The 25,953-nt window shown below is 33.5% G+C and overlaps 2 protein-coding genes across 2 annotated transcripts; one reads left to right on the forward strand and one right to left on the reverse strand.

Annotated features, from left to right (window-relative positions):
* Window positions 1–637: 637 nt before the first annotated feature.
* LOC128235168 (leucine-rich repeat-containing protein 46-like) lies at window positions 638–6,480 on the reverse strand. The gene is made up of 7 exons (XM_052949913.1): window positions 6,406–6,480; window positions 4,746–4,836; window positions 3,442–3,553; window positions 3,061–3,217; window positions 2,605–2,674; window positions 1,959–2,140; window positions 638–1,028 (listed from the first exon to the last, which is right to left on the reverse strand). The coding sequence occupies exons 1-7, from the start codon at window positions 6,434–6,436 to the stop codon at window positions 865–867; spliced, it is 807 nt and encodes a 268-aa protein (XP_052805873.1). The 5' UTR covers window positions 6,437–6,480; the 3' UTR covers window positions 638–864.
* Window positions 6,481–6,528: 48 nt separating this feature from the next.
* On the forward strand, window positions 6,529–24,574 carry LOC128235177 (cytochrome P450 20A1-like). Its single transcript, XM_052949924.1, has 11 exons — window positions 6,529–6,683; window positions 9,476–9,525; window positions 11,493–11,662; window positions 12,524–12,669; window positions 13,045–13,212; window positions 13,485–13,554; window positions 14,132–14,305; window positions 15,942–16,062; window positions 17,654–17,765; window positions 18,595–18,659; window positions 21,438–24,574. Exons 1-11 carry the CDS (start codon window positions 6,612–6,614, stop codon window positions 21,682–21,684), a joined length of 1,395 nt encoding a protein of 464 aa, XP_052805884.1. The 5' UTR covers window positions 6,529–6,611; the 3' UTR covers window positions 21,685–24,574.
* The last annotated feature ends 1,379 nt before the right edge of the window (window positions 24,575–25,953 follow it).

The raw sequence follows: 25,953 nt of genomic DNA on the forward strand, positions 1-25,953 counted from the left end.
AGAAATAATTGTGAACACTAAAGAGAAACTAGAGGTCACATTTTCTTGTCAATCCTAGTGAAACTTGGTCAGAAAGTGTGTCTATATATATCTTGGCTAAGTTCAATAATGGGTCAAGTCTACTCATAAAACCCTGTAAATTTATTGAAGGGAATTTCTATCCAATCTATTTGAGCAATATTATAAGTTACAGGGTTTGTAGGTGACCCCAATATGTGATATACTGGGCAAAGGAAACCATATTGGGTGAGAGCAAAGCGTATATCACGTTGACAACTTTTTACTTTGATCAACTTGCAATGCATAACCAGTTCTGGGCCAATGGCGTTGCGTCATTCATGTTGGAGGTGTGATATGACTTTATGGTTATAGATCTGGTGAGCTAAAATATGAGCCAGTAGGTCAAGTATTAAAAAAATAATGGAGAACACTTAAAGAGCAACTAGAGGTCACATTTTCTTGTCAATCCTAGTGAAACTTGGTCAGAATGTTTGTCTTTGTATATATGTTTGCTAAGTTTAATTATGGGTCAAGTCTACTCATAAAACCCTGTAAATTCATAGAAGGGATTTTTTCCTTGATGTTTAGCTACAGTCAATTTAGTATTTGATATGAATAACTGCAGTAGAGTCAGCTATATTCATTAATGTTCAACAAAAATAAGTTGACATAACAACTGACACAAGGATATATTACAATGTTGTTATAACCCTTGAATTTCTTTACTAAGATATATCTGAGATGGTGAGTTAAGTACATTATTCAAAAAAGAATTGAATTTAATCAGTCTATTCAATAAATTGAAATGTAATTATATACAACAGTTAACATAGAAATACAGATAACAAGTTTCAGCAAGGGTCTTTAATCTGGTATTGATGCTCGAGCAGTTCGTGCGCTCGGAGGCACATTCCAGCTTATTCGTAACTCATCTAGTTGTGATGTGTGTAGTTTGTGTTCGCACAGTAAATCCTCAGCGCGACGTTGAGATCGCAGCATAATGCCAGCAGTCAGCGCAGGGAAACTTTCTGAAAGAATACAAAAGAGTTCTAGCACCTAAATTACTTGTCTTAAGAAGTATATTGAATTCCTACTTCTGGAAAAAAACAATGTAGAAAATATTGATTTGTATGCCCTGAAAGGTGGGCATATTATAATTGCACTGTCCGTCAATTTGTTTGTAGGTCTATCAATGCGTGGGTACTTCAAGTTTTCCATGTCCAGGCTGTAACTTTGTCATGCACAGAGGGATTTTGAAAGAAGATGGCAAAAGTTCATTGTATAAAGGCAATGAGAAGCAGGCAAGACCCACAACCCTACCTCAAAGTTCAAGGTCACTCTTACGAGTTCTATCATTATGCAATGCTGCAATTTTGTGCACATAGAGTATTCATAAAGACGACAGGTTGCATCCTATACCCACATGTCTCAGTCTGCTTTAAAGCTGCACTCTCACAGATTGAACGTTTTGACAACTTTTTTATTTTTTGTCTTGGAAAGAGCCAATTTTTGCGAAAATCCATAGAAGGCAGTTATATAAGACTGTTGACAAAAAATTAAAACGCAGATTTTTATATACAAGTTCAAAAATTGATGTTTTATGCCTATTTCTTAAACGGTTAGAAATGGTTTAAGCCATGAAACATTTATTTTCGAACGGAAATATAAAAATCTGCTATCTGATCTTTTGTCAGCAATATAATATCATTGGTTTGCAGATATTTACGCAAAAATTTGCTCTTTCCAAGACAAAAAATAAAAAAGTTGTAAAAATGGTAAATCTGTGAGAGTGAAGCTTTAAAGCTCAAGGTAACACTAACAGGTATAGCATTATGGAATGCTGCATATATGCACCATCATACTTGCACCCAGACAAGAAACCAAACACCTTGAAGGAAATTGAGTGCAATATAATCACTACACTTAATGGAGAACTACAGCAAAAACTTTTCACCTACCATGTTTAGAATGGCCATTATCTGGCTCTGGTCTTTCCTGCTCATCCTCCTCTTCCTCATCATCATCATCATCTTCATCACTGTCACTTGGAGCATCTAGGCCTGCTTCTCTTTTGTCCGCATTTGTTAACTCACACAAGTCCAGCTGACGAAGCTGCGGAAAGTCTGCAATCATCTTCTGTCTACAGGGAAAGATATCACAGAATTAGAGCACAAATTTCAGCCTCAAATCTGAAAGTATTATGTCAACTCGCACAGGTCTAGCTGGTATAGGTGCAGGAGTTTGTCTGTGTGAATGGTCTACATGGACCAGATGTGGAAGTAGATATAAACCATTCAGAGAATAGGTAAGATTTTCACTCTGAACTGAATAGATATGTGTTTTCTGTAAGTGGCAAAAGAAATGCTCATTTTATAAATTGCATAATTTGTATTCCCAAATGTTGAGAACAATCCTTAACTCTGATATTATTGCTTGAGACAATGAACATTTTACAGGTATGTCTCAGTTCTACACTCATCATTTCTTTTAACAGTTATGAATATTCAATTTGGGGCAGCTCGGTGTCACATTAATTTTTAAATAGTTTCACTTCAAAGGAACTTGAATAGTCAGTAGTCAGTTTGGCAGGCTTTTTAAACTTACCTATAGTTTGGATAACTTGTGCATGGATTGCCTTTCAAGTTAAGAATGATAACACTTGGTGGTACATCACCTAAAACAGAGCATACACATGTTTATAATAGGAGTTCTAAACATGAATGCCAAAAGCAAAGAAATAAAACATTTGAAGTTTATATAATACACTTAACAGATTTCGTAAATGGATGCTGGTGACATGAATGGATGCATTAGAAGATACCAGGACATTTTAAGTGAACAATCTGAATAACCCACTTTATAATCCTTAGAGGGTAAATTGACAAACACAAATGAAACACATATGACAATACACCAAATTAAATTATTAAAACTGATATCCAGTTTATTAATAAATACAAGTTAAAAATGTTCTTGCAGGAATTACATCTTAATTTGAGTGCCATTTTTAAATTTAAATGCACAAAGAAATATCTGGTTTTCTGACAAATTAATACTCACATTTTTCCACTTGTGATATCTGATTTTCAGACACATCTAGGAACAGTAGTTTCTGTAATCTTTGCAGGTTCTCTATCCGCCTGATGCGATTGTTGGCTAGGGAGATGAACGTCAGATTTACAAGGCAATCCAGGTTCTCTATTCGCTCAATCAGGTTCTGAAATAATAATTAAAATGGTAAAATACGGCAATTATGCAGAAACGGTTTTAAGTCCTATTAGACAGGCATGCCCTAACAGACACACAAGAGTCTTTTTGGGGTCTATTCTTTTACATAGGACATTTTTTATATATGCACAACCTTTTGGGTTAATATGTTTACGAAAGATCTTAATGATACTATTAAACAAAATTGTTAATGAAGAAGTAAGTAGATCATACCGACTGCAGATAAAGGTTGGTACAAGCCTTTCCCAGTAATTCCAGGCTGTCTATCTCCGGGATCCTTTCTCTGTCCAGTCTCACATGTGTTATCTTGTTCAATGCCTCAATTCTGGAATAAATACCATGCCTTATGTGTTATTAGAAAAAACAAAACATATTAAAACAAACGTAAATTTTTTTTAAGTTTATAACAGAGGAGTCTTTTCTAGAAGAAGCGTATCATAGATATACAACAACTAGTTGGCTCTAAGTATTTTTTTTTCTTCTTTGAGCACTTTTCTTAAAACTGCTATATCAAAGGAGGTTTCATATTGATAATACAGTTTTTACCAACATTCAGCAGAATAATTGTTTTGTCTCAATACCTGAATGTCCATACAAAATGTTACCTAATTTAAGCGGCTCATCAGATTCTGCTAAGCATGAATAAATCAATTACATGCAATAGTATTTTCCCTCTTTAAAAGATACATATGTAATAAAAAGATAAAAAAATAGCAAATTGATTTATATACTAGTTTATTACATCTGCTGGGATTAATTTGAATCATACTCCCAGGTTAATTCATACCAAAAAGATTTTTTCTATGTCAAGTCCTTCATCAAATAAGTTAAAGGCAAAATAAGTAAATTATTGTTACTTATACTGATAATACTTTAATAAATAAGACATTACTGATAACCCTAGATCTTCCTTATACTGATAATACTTTAATAAATAAGACATAACTGATAACCCTAGATCTTCCTTATACTGATAATACTTTAATAAATAAGACATAACTGATAACCCTAGATCTTCCTTATACTGATAATACTTTAATAAATAAGACATAACTGATAACCCTAGATCTTCCTTATACTGATAATACTTTAATAAATAAGACATAACTGATAACCCTAGATCTTCCTTATACTGATAATACTTTAATAAATAAGACATAACTGATAACCCTAGATCTTCCTTATACTGATAATACTTTAATAAATAAGACATTACTGATAACCCTAGATCTTCCTTATACTGATAATACTTTAATAAATAAGACATTACTGATAACCCTAGATCTTCCTTATACTGATAATACTTTAATAAATAAGACATTACTGATAACCCTAGATCTTCCTTATACTGATAATACTTTAATAAATAAGACATTACTGATAACCCTAGATCTTCCTTTGTTATTAAAACTTTATTTAAATAAATAAATAAAAAAAATCTCAACCTGGTTAAATACGAGAGAAAGACATTCCTGATCTTCCTAACTATTTGATTACAAAGTTCAGCAACTCCTTACATTTTGTCCTGGTCCCACTTCTGTGCATCAGGCGGCAGATGTCGTTTACAGATCATGTGAAGGGAAAGGCGCATTGGCTTCTCCTCTGGCTCTGAATTGAATGGTAAGATTGAATTTACATAACACTGATTTAATCTTTATTTGAAGAGTTTTTTATATCAAAGAGCTTAGTTTTAAAATAAGCATTACACGTGATTTATCCACACTCTAGTGGAATATACCTTAAGCTTGATACCCATTTCTCTGTAAAGTCTGCCAATAATTAATACATCAACTAAAAAAGCAAAAAAAAATGATATAAAGCTATTCTTTGACTATATACTGACATGAATCTACGCTGATGACTCTCAGTTATACTTATCATTTGAACCTGCAGACGAGATTACACAAGTTGAAGCTGTGCGGCAAGTAGAAGCCTGTCTCAATGATATTGTCTCCTGGATGCACCACAATATGCTTAAATTAAATGCGAACAAAACAGAACTTATACTGTTTAGCTCCAAGCGCAATGCAGATTGTATCATGGACTTGACTATAAAGATGGGCAATTCCGAGATAAAACCAACATCTTGCGTAAGAAACCTAGGGGCTTTCCTGGATTCCAAAATGGACATGGAGCAACACGTGAATACTGTTTGTAGATCTTGCTATGCTCAATTATGACAAGTAGGCCACATAAGACAATATCTAACCAGTGATGCAACTAAGACCCTTGTGAACTCTCTTGTAACATCCAGACTTGACTACTGCAACTCCCTGCTCCATGGCCTACCTAACACATCCTTGAACAAACTTCAAATCGTCCAAAACACGGCAGCTCGTATCATTACAAAGACTCCTCGATTCAACCACATCACACCAGTTTTAAAGGAACTTCACTGGCTTCCTGTGCAATACCGGATTGATTTTAAAATACTGACACATACCTATAAAGCCTTAAATGATCAATTGCCTTGCTACATTAAAAACATGTTAAAGATACATAGACCACAGCGTGTTTTGAGATCCCAAAGTGACACTCTTACTCTTGTGATACCAAGATCCCGTACTGTTACATATGGTGATCGTTGCTATGCAAATGCTGCTCCAAAGTTGTGGAATGCGCTTCCACTGGGAATACGGAACTCAAACACTTTAGACTCTTTTAAAAGATCTCTGAAAACTCATTTTCTTTTTGAAAATATATGGTAACTGATGATTTCGTATATCTGACACATCTATGCCAAAGCTTGTCATTGTTGTTGTTTTTATATAAGGATATTTTACTTGGTTTGTGATAATATGTTTGATTTTATGTCTTATATGAATATTTTTTATTTTTATTTTTTTTAAATGATTGTTTTATGCTCAACTTGTATAATACGATTGATGCTCTTTTTAAGCTGTATGCCTGTATTTATAAAATGTATAGAAATGTAAAGCACTTTTGAACGTATGTGCCATATGAAAAGAGTGCTATGTAAATGTGGTATAATAATAATAATAATAATGAAAATGTTCTGAGTCATGGACTGATGGATGCCAGGACTAGACCTCTGAATGTTATGTTAAGTATCTAAAACTATATACTGTTTCATGCAACAATTGGTTCAATCATGTTTGGAATTACAAATAAAGAAAACTTTCAAGAAGAAATAAAAGTATTTTAAATAAAGAATACCCTTTTCAGCTGACAAATCAGTTGATTCCATTTCCAAGCGTTTGTTTGATATTGTATCTAACAAGCGTCTGTCATATTCCGAACTGATTTCAACGACAGAAATTTATTTCAAGGCACCGATTAGAAACGTCCGTCCAAAAAATTGACACATATACGTTGTTTTTAATTTCTACTTTTTATAACACAGTTTGGCAAACTTGTCAAGCATGTTAGCGTTTGCAATATTTGCAGTAGTGTTTGTTCTTGGACTTATAGGCGCTGTCATTTATTTATACCCGGTAATTAATATGTATTATTGGTTCTTAAAATTCCAAGTTTTCGCATATTTTGCGTTTTTACTTTTTATAGTGAACAAGTCACGTAGTTCGTACGTAATGTATGTTATGACTAGTTATTTCAAAGACTGGTGTTTAAGTTCACAGTGCAGTAAAAGTATGTCAAATAATGTCATCTAATTACCAGTGCACACTCAAGCTCATCCATTAATGCACCAGTCAATTCCATGTGGCCCCACAGTGCCGGGTGGATGCGGTGGTTTTGTCTACACGCTAGTCCACCTAAATGGCCGTCAACGAGTCTTTTGATGATTTTTTTTTTAATATGGCAGACTCGTGACGTCCACCATCCCAGCAAAAAGTAGCAAGCGGTCCTTTTGAAATTATCTCCGTTATAAATTCAAATTTCTACGAAAATATTATTGCCTACTATTAAACACGTATTTAGTTATGTCAGTATGCCCAAAAAACATGTTAAGTTATCATAAAACACTTACAAGTGCCGATTGTTTATCAAGTATCCCGATATCAGTAAATCTGGGACAAATCTGACTAGTTGTGTACATGTATAACGGTATTCGTGACCCATAATATATTAATGTGAAAATAACAACTCTAATGACATATTAAATCCAGTTCAGATCACTGTCGGATAAAAATTGAACAACATTGTCATTATTATTCAACATCAATGCATATTATTACAGTATATCATTTCGCCCATTGTTAAATGGTAGAGAGTTGTAGCGTTACAGGGATACATAAGAAATGTCAAAATAATAAAAAAAGTATCCCTGATCGCTCATTATTGTAGCTAGTCTACACGCCAAATATAGCTAGAAATGTGCCTTATCTTGAGTCCTTTGGGTGCGGGGGCATTTGGCGGGGGTTTCACTAGTAGTTTGTTCCCGCAGGGCGGAGACTTTGCCTGGGCTTGGCTGGACCGAAAGTCAAAGTCCCCACTATTCCCCCAACCTGGGGCGGCCGTGGTTACAATTGACTGGTGCATAACGATAATGGTAGCCACAATAATGTGCATTTAGGGAACTTTTTTACATTTGGATATTTATTTTGTTCCCTAAACCCCACATGTTGACTATTCCATATCAATGTTAAATATATTCTTCAACTGTTACTCCACAATACTAAACACTTCACTGTTAAATAAAAACATAAAAGTTACACTTTAATTATTTAAGCCAATACCTTTTACTTATTACATATAAGTTTTTAATGAAACACAAGTTATTAGTTTCATTAATAGATCAACTTCGTCAATAAAGCATCGCCATTTTGAAACCATCTAGCAGGTGCCCGTTAACTTTCCACTCAATATACATAGCGCTGGGATCTGTCATTCTTGGCTAGGAAAACAACAAGTGGGATATGGACGCGTAGAGCCACCAAATAAAAAATTGTCAAAGACTCTGAAGTGGCTGTTTATATGGACTACGTTGATGGCTTTAAGCCGAGGCCGATCACTTCTGTCTTTTATTTCTTACACCACTACATTAAACCAGAAAGAAAAAATGCATCTAGTCAAGGGCTTGAACCAAAATGGTAGGGTCGGCGCCTATGTCGTAGGTAGGGTCGAGTGACCCGAACCAAATGTTTTTTTAGGCCTAACCAGACTGCTGGTTCTTCCCTGCATACAGTATTGTGAACATTCATCTGTGTAAATAAAAAAAAAAAACGGAAAGTTTGTTCAATTATTCTTTTTTATATTTAAAGAACAATAATGCTCAATGTCTGCATCCTCACAAGATATTTGAAATAAACAGGCATTTTTTCTCTTAGGAAAGAGTGTGAAATCGAATTTGGGAATTTAATTATGAGAGGAAAAATGGAAGGCTAAAAAAAAGCTGCCATAGATATTGTAGTTTGAAGTTATAAAATAAGTAATAGTGTCTGATAGATTTTTTGCATGTCAGTTTTTTTTTTTGCTGTGTCTTGCCTTACCCCAAATGTATAATGGCCAATCTGGCTGCTTGCCCCTGGTTGCACACAAATTATTTGTGTCTACAAATATAGCGTCATTGTGACTGGTACTGATGTGCACATCTTCAATGGAAATATGGCTCTAGATTGGGTGTACACAAGTTTAATACAAATCCCTGGTGGAAGATAGATCATTTATTCTGCATGATAAATGTCATATTCTTAACATAATTATATTGATCAACAGCAGTTACATTATTTTTCAAATTTCTCCTTTCTGCTAAAATTAAAGTAAGCAAGGTCGTGCCATGAAGTTTGCTTTTTCCTCAAGAATAAACATACCATCTGACTGCATATGAAATGGTATTAAAAGGGCTAGACACCATAATGATACATCTGCAAGAAAAAAAAAGTCAGAAACTTTCATAAAATTGACATCAGTGTGTACAACACATTGAATATTACTTACTGATGTATTACTTTGCTTTCGACACATGCTTTTTCCCAGTTTTTGCACATTTTTCAAATCAAAATTTACTGGGGTTGTCTACCATGTAGATGCCAGTAAATTATAAAATAGTGTCGGTACATTTATCTATACGCACAAGCAGGTATGAAATCTTGGAAACCATGCTCCATTGTAAACGGGGAAACACAGATTAGACAGCAACATGATAGTGTACTGTATTTGCCAAATTTTGGACCATCTGGTGTCTAGCCCCTGCAAGACATGTAGATCTAAGACTTTATTTTTCTATGATACGATTAATTTCCTCCTGGCACTACTTCTGCAGAATAACCATATGCCTCATTCTGTACAGTATCAATTCATTATTTGTTTAAATTCTGCTTTTCAGAGTTCTAAAAGCCCATCAACTGTGCCTGGATTAGACCCTGTGAACAAGGAGTAAGTTTTCTTTGCTTCTAAGTCCTTTAATTCATTCCTTTCATTTGCATGCATAAATTACATGATAATGTCTAAATTCACAATCATGCATTAAAAGTTGCGCAATATAGTTTGATGCATTTTTTTTTTAATTTTAATGCATTATCATTATATAATTCATTTGACTTTAATGATCAAAACAAAAAGAAGCATATGATTAAAGCTGCACTCCCACAGATTTACTGTTTTTACAACTTTTTTTATTTTTTTTGTCTTGGAAAGAGCAAATATTTGCGTAAATTAATTTGCGTAAGTTATCTGCAAACCAATGATAAAAGTTTGCTGACAAAAGATCAGATTGCAGATTTGCATATTTCCGTTCAAAACTAATGCTTTATGGTTAAAACCGTTACTAACGGTTTAAGAAAACTGCATAAAAAATTAATTTTTGAACTGTATTTTTTTGTCAGCAGTCTTATATCATTTGTGTTTTGCAAAAAATGGCTCGTTCCAAGACAAGAAATGAAAAAGTTGTCAAACTTCAATCTGTGAGAGTGCAGCTTTAAAGTTCAGATGAAAAAATATCAACCTGTATTTAAATATCAACCTGTATTAATGTTTTTTTATTAATAGCTGCATGGCCATGAAATCTACAGTTTAAAAAGCCCCATTGCTCATATTTTTCATCTGTACCTTAATCATACGTTTTTAGATTGTTTTGATCAAGTCAAATGCATTAAAAGTGATAATGCATTAAAATAAAAAAATAAAAAGGTTTGGGCATCAACCTTGTATTTTTAAAGAGTTTTACTGCATTAATAACTAGATCTTTACTTTACTACATTTGTACCAAACTTTATACTTCTCAGCTGGTAATCATAAAACATATTGAGTTATTTCTTAAAGGGGCTGTACTCTGTATGATAAAATAGCGAAAAAAAAAGAACATTGTTGAAAACTGACATAAACTTGGCATCGATGTGTACAATGCATTGAAACTTACTAACTGAAGTACCTCATAGTTTACAATTTATTTAAGTTTAGAAGTTATTTCGTATTTTTTCCATTAAAAAAGATTACTGGGTATGTCTACCAGGTAGAATTCATTTCTTATGCGTGATTGGCTGGTCGGTGTTATCACGTGATATTACCCAGGTAGGTGTATAGCTTAATTATGTCATCCAATTAGAGTAAGCCATTGTAGCTCAGTTGATACGAAGCTGGACTGCAATTTTGGCAACACGGGTTCGAACCCGGTCTCCGACACAATTTTTTTTTCACATTTTGGTACGTTTTTTTTTACAATTATGATATCAAAGCGTAACACATTCTATTAGATAATTGTCCTGAGATTCTTTATAGAAAAAAAACTTTCTTGGGTGCCAATCTGGTGTACAGTCCCTTTAACTTAATCTTAACTCTGTTTTCCTAAGTTAAGCATCACACTGTTCATATGATATAATAACATAATTAAATATGTCAAATACTTTATTTTAATAAGTTTAATGTAATACACATACTTTTATGTTAAAAACACTAGTCTTTCAGTTTTTGTTACAGTTGACTATGAAAATATTAGGAAATTGACCTAAGTTCAGAAATGGCTTAAAATGTTATATGAATACCTGCCCAGAAGCAGAAGAAGATTTCCTTACTTTTATGTCAATTTCTTTAAATTTTCATAGTCAAATTGTTTTTAACATTAAAGAATAAGGTCAATGAAAATGATGTATTTTGGAAATTCTTAACTTTTTATTTCATTTATGACCAAATAGATACTAATATTAGGAAATTGTCTTATTAATGAGTTAGGAAATGACTTTAAATGTTTTACGAATACTGGCCCAGAAGCAGAACTTTTATGCAGCTGAATACAGCAAATGGAAAGCTCAAAGCATTTCACGTTGCAGTACAGAGTGATGGAAAGGCATGATTTGTGTAATAATTATTTTTTTTTGAGATCAGCCATTAGTTTGTTGTTGTTACAGAGATGGCAACTTGGGAGATATTGCACGTGCTGGCAGTCTGCACGAGTTTCTCATGCAGCTTCACGAAGACTATGGTCCTGTAGCCTCATTCTGGTGGGGACCTACTTACACCGTCTCCATCTGTGAGGAGGACCTGTTTAAGCAGCACACAAATGTCTTTGACAGACCAGGTGAATATTAAACACCTTAAAAAAACTTTTCAAAACTGTCAGTAGAAATAACAATTTTTCTGTGTTTTATTTTACCCCAATATCTCATTGGGCCGATTTGATGACCTTAAGTTTAATTTGTGAAGTCATTATTCTATCAATGGTAAACATAGGTAAATTGATATGTGCTCTGTTTCAAATTCCTGTTATGCCTGATTTGTGACTATAATATCTCTAAATTTAAAGATGCACTCTTACTCCCAAATAAGATTTATCACAATTAATGATATTGTTTTAATTTTCCAAAAATGATGAATAAATGTCGAAAACAATGGTTCTTATGAAGGATACCGAGTTGAATTTGAAAGAAATGAGCATAAAACACGGTATTTCTACCTTACAAAACTATTGAAGACCACAGTAAATCTTTTAGCATTCACCAATCATTTCATATTCTTGCGCTTTCTGCTATTAAATACACTGTTACGATCTTGTTATCAGTAACTAATATTTTCCATAAATGCATTATTTAGTAAGTAGTTAAAGGTTTATCAGTCAAAATTTATGTTTGTTATGCATGTGTATGTATTGATTTTGAATCAGAGTGTCACTTTAAGCAATTTATACTTACTTATATTAGCTGAATTATGAATCACTCTTGAGTCTGCTTCCTGGGTAGAAACCAGTACTGGGGTCCTTTTGAGAGGGCACGAGAAAGGACCCCCGTCGGGGATCAAACCCTTAATGTCTTAGATGAGACGCAGACTCCTATACAGCTAAACTACCCTCACCCTCTTTTACCGGGTATATTGAAATGTATTTATTGCTTTTATTCTCTTTAACTAATGATGTACTGGTAATGTAAACTTTATATCTCCCCAGTTGAGCCGTTTAGGCTATTCGAGCCTTTGATCGGCATGAAGTGTATCCAATACGCAAACGGTCAGGAGGGGCGTGCACGTAGACGTCACTATGACACAGTCTTTACTCATGAGGCGACCAAAAAATACTTCCTTGACTTCCAGGAGGTATGTTAACAGCCTTGTTAATTATATCCGCTTGCAAATTGCCAGGAGAGACTGTGCTGACATCACTACTGTAAGTGCTTCAGGAAATACTTTTTGATTTCAGCTATGGAACCATTGGAAATTGACCATTTGCCAATAAAAGGATGTTGATTCATAAATAAGTACTTAGCAGATAGTCCAAAACATTCACTTTAAAACCTTAAAATTTAAAGATAGGATCATTATTGACCAAATATTTAAGTCAACTTATTTATTATGTGGAATGAAAAGTTATTTCATGGATTTGAAATTTGAAGCAAGATGTAAAGAAGAATGATGAATGTGATGATGGCCAGGAACTAATTATGTTTTTTATTTGGCCTTATTTATGAACAGATAGCCGATGAGCTGGTCAAGAAGTGGGACGGTCTTGTGAAAGAGGACCACATTCCCGTGACGGAGTACATGACCATGTTTACACTGAAGGCTGTGCTCCTCTCCTTGTATGGCAAATATATGAAGGATGACAAGAAAGTAGTAGAGTTTAAACACATTTATGATCAGGTATGGTGAGCTTAATGATTTGCTTGGTTTTCACTAAAGTTGTGGAAATGCTATGGATTAAAAATTGATCCTAATTTAAGGATCCTAGAACAGCAATTTGGCCTAAATCGTTCAAACTTAAGTACCTTCACGGGATATTTTTATGTGTTATTTGTACCATGCTCTTCTTTTAAAGGGAATGAGTTTGACCAATTTTTACTAGAAAAATTATTGGCACTTCCAACAGGTGACACATTTATATATGCTTATATCATAAACTGTTTGTTTTCTAGGTTTGGAGTGAATTGGAGCTAAGACTCAAAGAGCCTCCTACAGACATCCGGGAAAAAACTCTGCAAGAGGGTACGTACAGAATGGTTTTCATTTAGTAATCAATGGCTTCTATTTTAATGTGGAGTTATCAACAAACAAAAAAAGATTGCAAGGCTTTGAAATGTAAACTTTCAGGCATAACCCTGTTTTTGGCATTAATTGTGTTTCTAAAAAAGTATTGACGATCGTTCATAGTTTAGATTATGCACGTAACTGTATGGGTGTCCCCTGGTACTCTTAAGCATTGTAAGGTTAGATAAGATATCTTATTAGTTTCAACATTATATATTTTACTATGGTTGTGAAGAAATAATGATAACTTATAGTAAGTAACTCTCATTGGCACAATGTTTCGTGTGAGTGTGGTTTTGTGTTGTGGGGGAAACCGGTGTACCTGGAGAAAAGTCAATTGTATGCCTTGGTGACCACAAACCAAATCACATGCGCCCAGGGGTGGAATCGAAACCCTGCTGGCCATGGTGAGAAGTGTGTGAGCTAACCAGACAACCGGTCATACAGTATCTTATTTAAACAGAGACCCAGCACCAAACATCTGTTTTGCTACTCTGATGAAATATATATTTGATGAAATATATATTCATTATAGGTAAGAAGAAGATGTTTGCCCTCACAAACGAGATAGTGAAACACCGCCGAGCTCATCCCCCAGAACATGGAGAGGAACTATTTCTGGACGTGTTGCTTGATGGAGACAATGATGAAGTGATCTCCTGTGACGCTCTTGCCTATGTGATTGGAGGGTTCCACACTTCAGGGAATTGTAAGAAACATTCTTTTATTGAGATTATGATTTACATGTATACATAGAGGATATTTGTTTATTTCAGTGTAAGATCGTATTTTATTTCACAAGTGTCATAGAAAAACATATTTTCATGAGTGGCGAAGTTTTTGACAACATTTATTGGTTCAAAGTCCAGTGTTCTGTTTTGATTAAGGCAAGTAACTACAAAGGCATTTAAAAGTAGTTATGAAAGTTAATATTTTCACTCCTTATTTTGCAGTGAAAATATCAAATTTGATATTTTAACTGTTGTTATTTCACTGTTTAAACCCCATATTTCATCGTATAGCATGAAAGAAATTTGTATCATGTTTCTATTGCTCAATGCAATACTATGGTAGATGTTTCTATATTATATATATGCAGATACCATAGTTTTGCTCTGAGCCATTGAAGGTTTCAGTATCGTGCATGAGTGCATTAATTAATTAATAAATGTACAATTAGCCAGTACATGTATATATAATGTAGATAGTTTTGTTTTTGTAAAAGATGTATTTTGCTAATATTCAGAGTCGGTGGCAATGCATATATTAAATTTTGTTAAATAATTGTATGCCCTTTCCGCCCTGTCAATGGAAGCAATTCATAACAACTTATCATCACACATTTAAACCTTTCCAAGAAAGTTCAACACAAAATATTGCAATAATTGTATGCCCTTTCCGCCCTGACAATGGAAGCAATTCATAACAACTTATCATCACACATTTAAACCTTTCCAAGAAAGTTCAACACAAAATATTGCAATAATTGTATGCCCTTTCCGCCCTGACAATGGAAGCAATTCATAACAACTTATCATCACACATTTAAACCTTTCCAAGAAAGTTCAACACAAAATATTGCAATAATTGTATGCCCTTTCCGCCCTGACAATGGAAGCAATTCATAACAACTTATCATCACACATTTAAACCTTTCCAAGAAAGTTCAACACAAAATATTGCAATAATTGTATGCCCTTTCTGCCCTGTCTATGGAAGGGATTCATAACAACTTATCATCACACATTTAAACCTTTCCAAGAAAGTTCAACACAAAATATTGCAATAATTGTATGCCCTTTCTGCCCTGTCTATGGAAGGGATTCATAACAACTTATCATCACACATTTAAACCTTTCCAAGAAAGTTCAACACAAAATATTGCAATAATTGTATGCCCTTTCTGCCCTGTCTATGGAAGGGTTTCATAACAACTTATTATCACACATTTAAACCTTTCCAAGAAAGTTCAACACAAAATATTGCAATAATTGTATGCCCTTTCTGCCCTGTCTATGGAAGCAATTCATAACAACTTATTATCACACATTTAAACCTTTCCAAGAAAGTTCAACACAAAATATTGCAATAATTGTATGCCCTTTCTGCCCTGTCAATGGAAGCAATTCATAACAACTTATTATCACACATTTAAACCTTTCCAAGTAATTCCATAACAACTTATCATCACACATTTAAACCTTTCCAAGAAAGTTCAACACAAAATATTGCAATAAAAACTTTAAAAAAAATTTGCACACAAAAGAACACTTTAAAGTACTTCATGCATTTTAAAATTTATATCATTCTATATTTCTACATGAAAGTTGACTTTCTGTCCACAGTGTTGTCATGGGCATTCTACTTCCTTGGAAGCCATCAGGATATCCAGGAGAAAGTCTACAAGGAGATCAAGGAGAAGCTGGGAAATGATGATGTAGACTTTTCAACCATGAATGACCTTGTGTGAGTAGATGGGTGAAATTAACTGTTAGGAATCGGACCAAATATTTAGGAATGGGACCAAATATTTACAGTCCATTATCTGATATTGAATGTGATCAATGATTATAAGTATCTTCCATGGCCGAGAGTATAAGACAGGTTAATTCCGACCCGAGCATAGTGTGTTTTGTGGAAACGAGGTTTACCGAGTTTTTGCAAAACAGCCTGCGCGAGGGTTGGGATGAACCTATTTTACATGAGTGGCTATGGTAGATGCTTTTTCTCCCACCTCAGTTTAACAAAATTAAGTAAAAATGTATTTTTTGCTGGAACTCTTTTGTGCTTAGTGAAAATAATTGCGTATGAATATGCGATACTTGGTGGTTGTCATGAATATGCGCGCAGTGATTCAGATTATGTTAATAGTCACATTGGTCTTTAAATACATGTATTTGTAAGGAGAGTGAAGCATTATTTCTTAAAAGGTGTGTGAAAACTGTTTTATGGTGACATTTGAAGCGAGGAATAATTATTTAGCGTTCTAAATATTGCCACAAGACAAGATTTCCATGATGCTACAGACGACAGTCTTCAACAAGGGAGGTAATTACAATGTGGTGACCATTAAAAGGGAGTTCCATACAGGCATTTTATATTCACCCGTGGGCAAGATAAGAATTTCTAGCATGGTTAAATTTTTGGATCTACTTATCTGAGGTGGGAGAAAAAGTATTCTCAAGCATGTACAAACTCATCAAATTTGCATTTTGGCTGCATTATTATATATCTAGAAATATTTGCTTCATGTAGCCTTGATTAAAACGTTAGTTACAAAGGGTTCATTTTTAAAGAAGAGAAAATGGAATCAAAATGGTCAGTTTATACCATGGTTTGCAAGTTCTAACATTCGTCCTTACATAATTCCTGTTTTACCTGATATGATAAAAGACTTCAAAATGTTAAGTGTTTTATTGTCAATATTGTCAATAAAAATAAAGTATTTTGTGATAAAAATATATGACCAGTGGGATAATTTAGAGAGGAAAATGACAAATAAAAGATAGTTTACAGATAATCAATAAATACATGCCTGGTTCAAGTGACTGATAAAACACCGCTTTGTGCTGCTGTAAGCCCTTTTGTTGACTGATACTACATTCTCATGGACCAGCACATAGATGATATTGATATTATGACTCAGCATTTTATGGTTTTGATAAATAAAAGCAACAATTTTCCTTGCTGCAGTGATTTGGACAGTATTTTCCCAGTGCCGGTAACTCATGTAAAAATTTATGTTGTAATGTTACATGGTCTAGACTTTCATCATTAATTACCAGCGCAGTATGAGTTTTTTTTCTGATTTACTTCCAATGTCTTAACAACTATTTTATGGTTAATACTGATTATTCCTGTAATATATTAGGCATAGCATTTATAATGCAGCATTTATAATGCACTAAATGTATATTATTAAGGATGTTCCAATTTAATATGTTCATTGCTACTCGTGTTGTAATTCAAGTTAAGTTCACTTACTTTCACTGTATATTTAATAGATTTAGTCACATTTTGCGTGAACACTATAACAATGCCATATTTCTGTTTCCAGCTATCTGAGTCAGGTTATAGATGAAACACTGCGCTGTGCCGTTATTGGCCCGTATGCTGCCCGCTACCAGGACCACGACTCTGAGCTTGGCGGGCATATTATCCCCAAAAATGTAAGCAATAAATAGGGAATGTTAGTTGGTTGATCACTGGGATGGTATCACTTAAAGTGGCTTTGAATAGAGTCTGATGTATCTTTACACAGTGTGTGTATACCATGTGATAAATTGCGTCATAAATGCTACGTTGGAAGGCAATACTTTGCTTTGAAGGAAGACTTTAAACAAAGAAAACTTCACTATTTATTCACCATTTTAAATAGAACATGGCGCAGTCTACGCCACTTACTGAACCCCACATTTGTTTTTTTACCATTTGAATTTGATTGAGAGTTGAGTTTTTAACACTTTGACAAGCCTTTTCACAATATGGCTGGAAACAGGTTTGTCAAAGTGTTTGATGAAACAAATCACCCTATCAAACTCCTTAAGCGGCATAAACTGCCCTTTGTTTCATTTCAAATGGTGTAGTAAAAGAAAAGTTATCTTTGATTTGAGTCTTCATTTTAAGCAAAATATGACGTAATTTATCACGTAGTATACACACATTGTTACTCAAGCAACAAGAAGTTATGCTATCCTAGAGGGCAACATTTCTTTTATTTCATATATATAGTGTAGTTGTTTAATTAAAATGGTATTAATTATATGGTGTTCATTCATTTTACTATAACACTTTTTCATCAAAGAAAGAGTTTTTTCTGTCCCATTTTAATTTTAATTATGAAGAGAAACATCATTTAAACAAGCAATTTTCTTCACATTTTACAAAGAATGATTATTATACAAAGAATGATTTTATTTAATGTTAGATCATAGAAAACGTGAACCCTTCCAGACTAAACTCAATTTACAAGGTCATCTTTGTAATGTTTTTTTGCAGACTCCAGTGATTCACGCCCTGGGGGTTGCCAGCTATAATGAGAAAGTCTTCCCAGAACCAGAGAAGTATGTCCACAATTTATGAAAAAATCATTTATATAAATTCATAGGGGGCCATCTCATTCACAGTCATATTGTAACGATCAATTTTCCAAATCCTTAATTCTTCAAGTTGATTGTAAATGGGATATATTTTAAAATATTTTTTTTTTGACTGTAAGTATTACTGTAGGCTTGATTAGATTTACAAGTTATATTTTTACTTCTGTTTCCGAGTCACATATTTTTACTTCTGTTTCCGAGTCACATATTTTTACTTCTGTTTCCGAGTCACATATTTTTACTTCTGTTTCCGAGTCACATATTTTTACTTCTGTTTCCGAGTCACATATTTTTACTTCTGTTTCTGAGTCACATATTTTTTCTTCTGTTTCCAAGTCACATATTTTTACTTCTGTATCCGAGTCACATATTTTTACTTCTGTTTCCGAGTCACATATTTTTACTTCTGTTTCCAAGTCACATATTTTTACTTCTGTTTCCAAGTCACATATTTTTACTTCTGTTTCCGAGTCCCATATTTTTACTTCTGTTTCCGAGTCACATATTTGTACTTCTGTATCCGAGTCACATAGTTTTACTTCTGTTTCCAAGTCACCCTAAGTATCAATTGATAATCATGATGTCCCAATATTTGGTCTTACCCTCTATGGTAAGATAGCACATTAATTTAGATTACATCTAGTATTTATCATTAATATTAGAGTAGCTGTAATATTAGGTTTGTAATGTAGTATTATGTAAGCTTTTGTCTCTATATAAAACTGTAAGCTATGAATTCAGAAGGCATCTGGGCTCCACATTTCAATAAAGATGGTAGGGTTTAAGAACTTAGCTTTCTATGTGCGACTCCGTTGTTTGCGTAACTCCGTTGTTCGTGTGACTCTGTTTCAATTAAAGTATTGAGGGACATTTATTGCATAGATTCTGCCTGTTTATGACTAAGATATCTTATTGAATCAGGCATCAATTTTTTAAGCTCTTGCACATGTACAATAATACCAGCATTAAAGCTCAGCAGCCAATTGCATAAATTTTTGATAGAATGTCTACAAGTTATCGTTTGGTTATTTGACTGACTTAGACATTTGGGTAGTAGTTAGTAACTACTAGTTAGGACTAAAAAAAAAATATGTCTGTTTGGGGTAACCTGACCCTACCTATAAAAATGCGCCAACCCTAACTATTTTTTTCTGTTTCTGAGCAAAAAAAATATTCGTTAGCGAAAAGAGAGTTACGAAGGGTGGATAAAAGCAGATTTTAATCAGAATTATTGTTTATATGATAAAACAAAGTCAGGCAATGACAATAATGTAGGAAAGACTGCCATGTGCAAGGAAACACTTTGAACTTAAGACAGATTTTGAAAAAAAAAACAAAAAACAATCCCTACCTACCCTACCTAAAAATTTTGGGAAGGTTACCCTAAACAAACAATTTTTGTTATTGAATAAATAGTGATCAGTCAAACCTTTTGGATAACTTGGACCAAACGGGTTTTATACAATTTGCTGAGGGTAAATGGGTAAATGTTGAAGTTATCCATTGACAAGCATATTTATAAGCATAAAGAGTTCATTATAATGATGATTAAGGTCAGGAATAACCTTGATACCAGGATATTTTTGTCTTATTATCCTTGATCAATGTCAACTATTATGTTATGAAATTTAAAGTAAAAACTGATATAGATTAGATTATGTATAATTTACAGTAAAAACTGATATAGATTGGGTATAATTTAAATTAAAATCAGATATAGATTGTGTATAATTTGAAGTACAGTAAAACCTGATATAGATTATGTAATATAGATTATGTATAATTTGAAGTAAAAACTGATACAGATTATGTATAATTTGAAATAAAAACTGATATACTGTGAAATCATTAATGTTCGTGGGGCATTAATGTTCGTGGTTTTCGTGGGTTGGGTGATCCACGAATTCAAGATCCCACGAAATATAAACCCTTTATTCACTTTTTCAATTGCCTTGTTACGTACATAGTATATTCTTTACAGAGGTCGCAGTATACAGTGTTAAAACCTGTCTCACTGTATAACTTACGATCATTATTCTGTTAATATATTATAACTGCTTTTAACAAATAATGAACCAAATCAATTAAATGTGTTTTATGCAGCAAATGACAGTTATAAGCACGTGTTTAAACGTGTGCTGTTAATGAAAATCTGCAAGTTTACAAGATGTGCGTGATGAGTGTCCATACTCGATTTTTTTATTTAATAAAATAATTAATCGATTACTAGTATATTGAAGGTTACTAACCACCGAACGTGACAATATACGCACCTTTTCGGCGTTTTCACAGTTTGCAAAATTCTTAATTGGCATTCAATGGCTTCCCCTATCTGTATTTATGATCAGGGTACATCTTCTTTTATTACATTTATTCCCAATTAAGTCGATAAGTGACATGGGTTTATGCACTAATTGGCATGTCGTACCACATTAGCGAGTGTCATAAAGCGAGTGACGTAGAAGACGGAAATCACGGGCCAGCGCGTGGATATTATGCAGAAGATCTAGGACGATCGCATCTTCGATTTTTTTTCAAAAATGAAAATCCACGAATTCAAGTACCCACGAAATTGTTTTTTTTCGGCAAACCACGAAATTTCATGCCCACGAACATTAATGATTTCACAGTAGATGATGTCTTATGTATTATGTATAATTTAAAGTAAAAACTGATATAGACCACCGTATGTATATTTTTCTTAATTCCTTACATTCACTCATATTTTGTATTTATTTTAAGGTTTGACCCCGACCGCTTTGCCCCAGAAAAGAAACATCTCCACCATCTATCCTTCGTTCCATTTGGTTTCGCGGGTAAACGAAAATGTCCTGGCTACCGATTTGCCTATGCAGAAGTAACTGTTGCCATGGTTACGATTCTCCGCAAATTCAAGGTCAAGCTTGTTGAAGGTCAGGTGATCACCCCCGTACATGGCCTTGTTACCCATCCGAGTGATGAGGTTTGGATAACCATTTCTAGGAGATAGACTCTTGACATTTGGAGATTGATTGATAAAATGATTGTATCCTGAATATGTATATTTCATGTTTATGGTTCATGAATGTTTAAGCTTATAGATTGAAATTGTAGTATTGAAATAATATATGGATATACCTGTTTCAATGTTTGGCTATAATCATTTTCAAGTTATTTCAACTTTTTAATCAGAGTTAAATCTCAGTACTTTTGATACCGCCTAGGATATTGTTCAATATTTGTGTGTATTTATCAGCTGATCATTATCACCAACCAAACAACAGGTTTTAGGAGGGGGATATTGTTAATGCCTTCCGTCTGTCTGTCACACTTTTTTTGCCATATCTTATCTGGTAAAAATTGGTCAGATAATGTTCAAACCTGTTGAGAATGTTCCCCTTGATGAAGTCTTGACTGCTTGTAAACACATGTCACTTATGGTAATAAAATAGGTCACTAGGTCAAAAATCTTTGGAACACACAAGTGACTTTATATTTGGTTCAATCTTCATGAAAAATTAATCAGAAGGTTTCTTGTGATGTTTTTTCGGACAAATTTAAAACTGGGCCAAATGTAATCAAAATATAGGTCACTTAGAGTCAAATCTATTTTTGTCGTCTGGAACGGTATCATCAAAACCTTTTCTTGTTAGGGATTGGTTAGATTATATAAAAAAATAGTCATTATGTTCCATTTGTTAAAGTTTCAACAGCTTGTAAAATTGGGTCACATAGGGTCAAACCTAGGTCACAAGGTCAAATCTTATCTTTGGTTCACTATTCATCAAACTTACTCAAAATGTTTCCCCTTGATGAGCTCTTGGTAAAAAAAATTAAAACTGGGTCACATGTGAACAAAACTAGGTCACTAAGTCAAATTGTAGAAAAAAATATTAGAAACATACCAGAGACAGTATATCTTGTCCAATATACATAGAACTTTTTTAGAATGTTTTCCTTGATGAAATCATTGACTAGTTTGAAACTGTTCGACATAAGGTCAGAAACTAGGTTACTAGGTAAAATCTTGCTCAGATGTTATTCAATCTTTGGTCAGAATGATCCACTTGATGTTATTTTGATAGACTTTTAAAGTGGGCTACATTGGATCAAAAACTAGGTCATAAGGTCAAATATTAGAGATATCTTGGGAACAAACAGGAAATATATCCACTACAATCTTCATAAAATTGAAATCATGGATTTGTTTGCAACCAAGTCATATGGGGTCAAGAACTAGGTCACTAGGTCAAGTCTTAGAAAACCTTGTGAACACTCTAGAGGCTTTGTATTTGCAATATTTTGGGTTCAATCTTCATTAAGCTTAATCAGAATGTTTGCCTTGATAAAATCTAGTTTTTTTTGTTTGAAACTGGGTTAACTTAGGGTTAAAAACTAGGTTACTAGGTCAAATCTAAATACTACACTATTTACAATATTCTTTTTTTTCAAACAAATGCCAACAAACCCATATCTCATATATCCAAGGTGAATTAAAGTGCATCAACCTGCAGGTGTATTGCATGTTTTGGTTGGAATATTTCACAAACACTTGATTTTACATTTCATCTATTTTGTCTTATCAGATGGTGAATATCAATTCAACAAGTGTGCATGTTTTCTTGTGTTTTGTCTTATTATTAAAGATAGTCAGTGAAGTTATCTGAAAAATGTGATTGCAAAAACTTTATTTTAGGAACTTTAATGATATCATGATCTGTTGTAGTTTTATCCTAAATATATAAGTGCTATTCCATTTAAACATGCCGTCCACCCCAGAGAGTCATAATCAAAAGCGATCGCCTTCCTTTAGATGTTTATTTAACGTAAAAATGTTGAACCTTCCCCATGAATTTCTTTATTTTGCCTTCCTGGGGTGTGTTGTGTGTTAAAATGGAATTTTCCTAAGGATACTTTGAATGTTTGTGATAAATATACTTTGCATTGAATGTTCAATTTCCTTCTGTGCTTATAAATATACTTGCAGAATAAAGTAAGTGGGCTGAAAACTTTCTCACAGAAGTTTTTTTCTGAAAATTGGCAAATAGCGAGAACCCCCTTCTGTTTAAAATGTGCATTGATATGTAAGATAAAGGGGATAAAGAAAACAAACCTATCAAATGTTTTCAAACAAATTCAGAGAGATTTGTTTTCAAGCACAGTTTCTTTTTTCCACCAGTATGATTTTTTACCTGTATAAAAATTGTGGTGCACATTTTTTTAATAGCTGTTAGGAATCTCATTGCTTGTAAAAAATATGTTAAGCTCATTGATTGAAAACTTTTGATACTTGTTATTTCGCAAAAATCTATTCCTACACATGGATTTCATTTACATATTCTAAAATTGTGCTTTGATTATCAACATGTTTTATTGTGCATGTATGGTTTTGACTGATTTTTGGTTTTAATGTTGTTCTTAAATATATCTCAACTTCGAAAGGCAACCTGGTTCAGGATTACTGTTGTAGATTAGTAATATTCAAGCTTATTGATTTATTTCATCTGTATTTATGATGACACTTAAGAATTATGTTATTTGAACACTGAAAGAAATATTTTTTTGGTGTTCAAGAGATGAAATATGTTTTATTTCTCACTGAAATAAACAATTTATATCTTATGCTTAAACTCATTCAAAATGAGGTGGCGTAATTGAACTTTTGTTCAAGCTTGATGTGCTCTGATTTTGGATATCAAAATGTTACTTCAGTGTTTTAAAACAGTTCAATATCAATTAAATCTCACTGATAAAATTCTATATACCACCGGTAAGGATAGAATAAAATATTAGATCTAGTATTTTCAGAGAATGTGCAATTTTGAATTTAAACTTCATCTTTGTAATGATTATTGACTTTTTATTGTTAAATGCGCTATGATAGTAAATAATTATATATTTGAGTTTGTTTGTTTTTTGCACCCTTAAAATATCTTTGATTGAAGTAACAATGATTAACTAAGTATCAGTTACTGAGGAAGACTATTAATATTAACTATAACCCTTTCCTTCATGCATTTTCAATTTGATGTACAATTAGGCCCTCATCAAACTTATTTTGACGAATGTAGATTCTCACAAAAGTTTTTCCAACTTAACAATGTTACCATGCTGTTTTAAGCTACCATGCAGATGCCGCTTAGCTTACCTAAGTGCTAAGCCTTCAAAAATGAGCGTAAAGATGCCTCCCAGCTTTCGAACGCAAGCATGCAGATGACTCACAGCTATCAAAAGTGAGCACGCATTACTTCACAGCTCTCAAAATTGAGCACACAAATGCCTCACTGCTCTCAAAAGTGTACACGCAGATGCCTCACAGCTCTCAAAAGTGAGCCAGCAGATGCCTTACAGCTCTCAAAAGTGAGCACACAGATGCCTCACAGCTCTCAAAAATGAGTACGCAGATGCCTTACAGCTCTCAAAAGTGAGCACGCAGATGCCTCACAGCTCAAAAAAATGACCGTGCAGATGCCTAATAGCTTTCAAGTCAGCATGCAGATGCCTCACTTACTCATGAAACTTCTGATAAAGATTACGTCATTAATAATGTTATCATGTTTAATAATCATCATGCAAATGAAGTTATATTTTTAAGGAAGGGTAGTAACAACACGAAGTTATTGCAAATAGGAAAGCTTAAAGGGGCTGTCTCACAGATGATAAAATAGCGAAAACAAAAGAAAATTGTTGAAAAGTTACATAAACTTGGCATCGATGTGCACAATGCATTGAAACTTACTAACTGAAGTACCAAATAGTTAACAATTTATATAAGTTTAGCAGTTATTTCGTATTTTTCCATTAAAAAAGATTACTGGGTATGTCTACCAGGTAGAATTCATTCCTTATGCGTGATTGGCTAGTCGGTGCTATCACGTGATATTACCGAAGTAGGTGTATAGCTTAATTATGTCTCCCGATTAGAATGAGCCTTAATAACTCAGTGAGTAAGACGCTGGACTTCACTTTTGGCAACGCGGGTTCGAACCCGGTCTCCGACAAAAAAAAATTACATTTTGGTACCTTTTTTTACAATTATGATATCAAAGCGTAACACATTCTATTAGATAATTGTTCTGAGATTCGTTACAGAAACAAACGTTTTTTTGTGCCAATCTGTGACACAGCCCCTTTAAACGAAATGCAGTAATTTAGTGAAAACAGCAAAGTTTAATTGGAAGAAAGGTAGGCAATTTTGTAAAATAAGGCGTATGACTTTTTGGTAACTAAGAACAACGGAAAGATAAAGCAAATAGTTTATTTATAAGAAAGGGAAGTT

Source organism: Mya arenaria, chromosome 1, assembly GCF_026914265.1.
Source record: "Mya arenaria isolate MELC-2E11 chromosome 1, ASM2691426v1".
Taxonomy (NCBI): Eukaryota; Metazoa; Mollusca; class Bivalvia; order Myida; family Myidae; genus Mya; species Mya arenaria.

What these genes read in the sequence shown, in the direction of transcription:
- LOC128235168 (XM_052949913.1), bottom strand. Translation starts at nt 6,436, where the DNA reads ATGGAATCAACTGATTTGTCAGCTGAAAAGG. An exon ending in AAGTGGGACCAGGACAAAAT is followed by an intron (nt 3,554 to 4,745) that starts GTAAGGAGTTGC and finishes TATTTATTCCAG; the next exon opens with AATTGAGGCATTGAACAAGA. An exon ending in GATATCACAAGTGGAAAAAT is followed by an intron (nt 2,675 to 3,060) that starts GTGAGTATTAAT and finishes GCTCTGTTTTAG; the next exon opens with GTGATGTACCACCAAGTGTT.
- LOC128235177 (XM_052949924.1), top strand. Translation starts at nt 6,612, where the DNA reads ATGTTAGCGTTTGCAATATTTGCAGTAGTGTTTGTTCTTGGACTTATA. An exon ending in TTAGACCCTGTGAACAAGGA is followed by an intron (nt 9,526 to 11,492) that starts GTAAGTTTTCTT and finishes TTGTTGTTACAG; the next exon opens with AGATGGCAACTTGGGAGATA. An exon ending in AAATGTCTTTGACAGACCAG is followed by an intron (nt 11,663 to 12,523) that starts GTGAATATTAAA and finishes ATATCTCCCCAG; the next exon opens with TTGAGCCGTTTAGGCTATTC.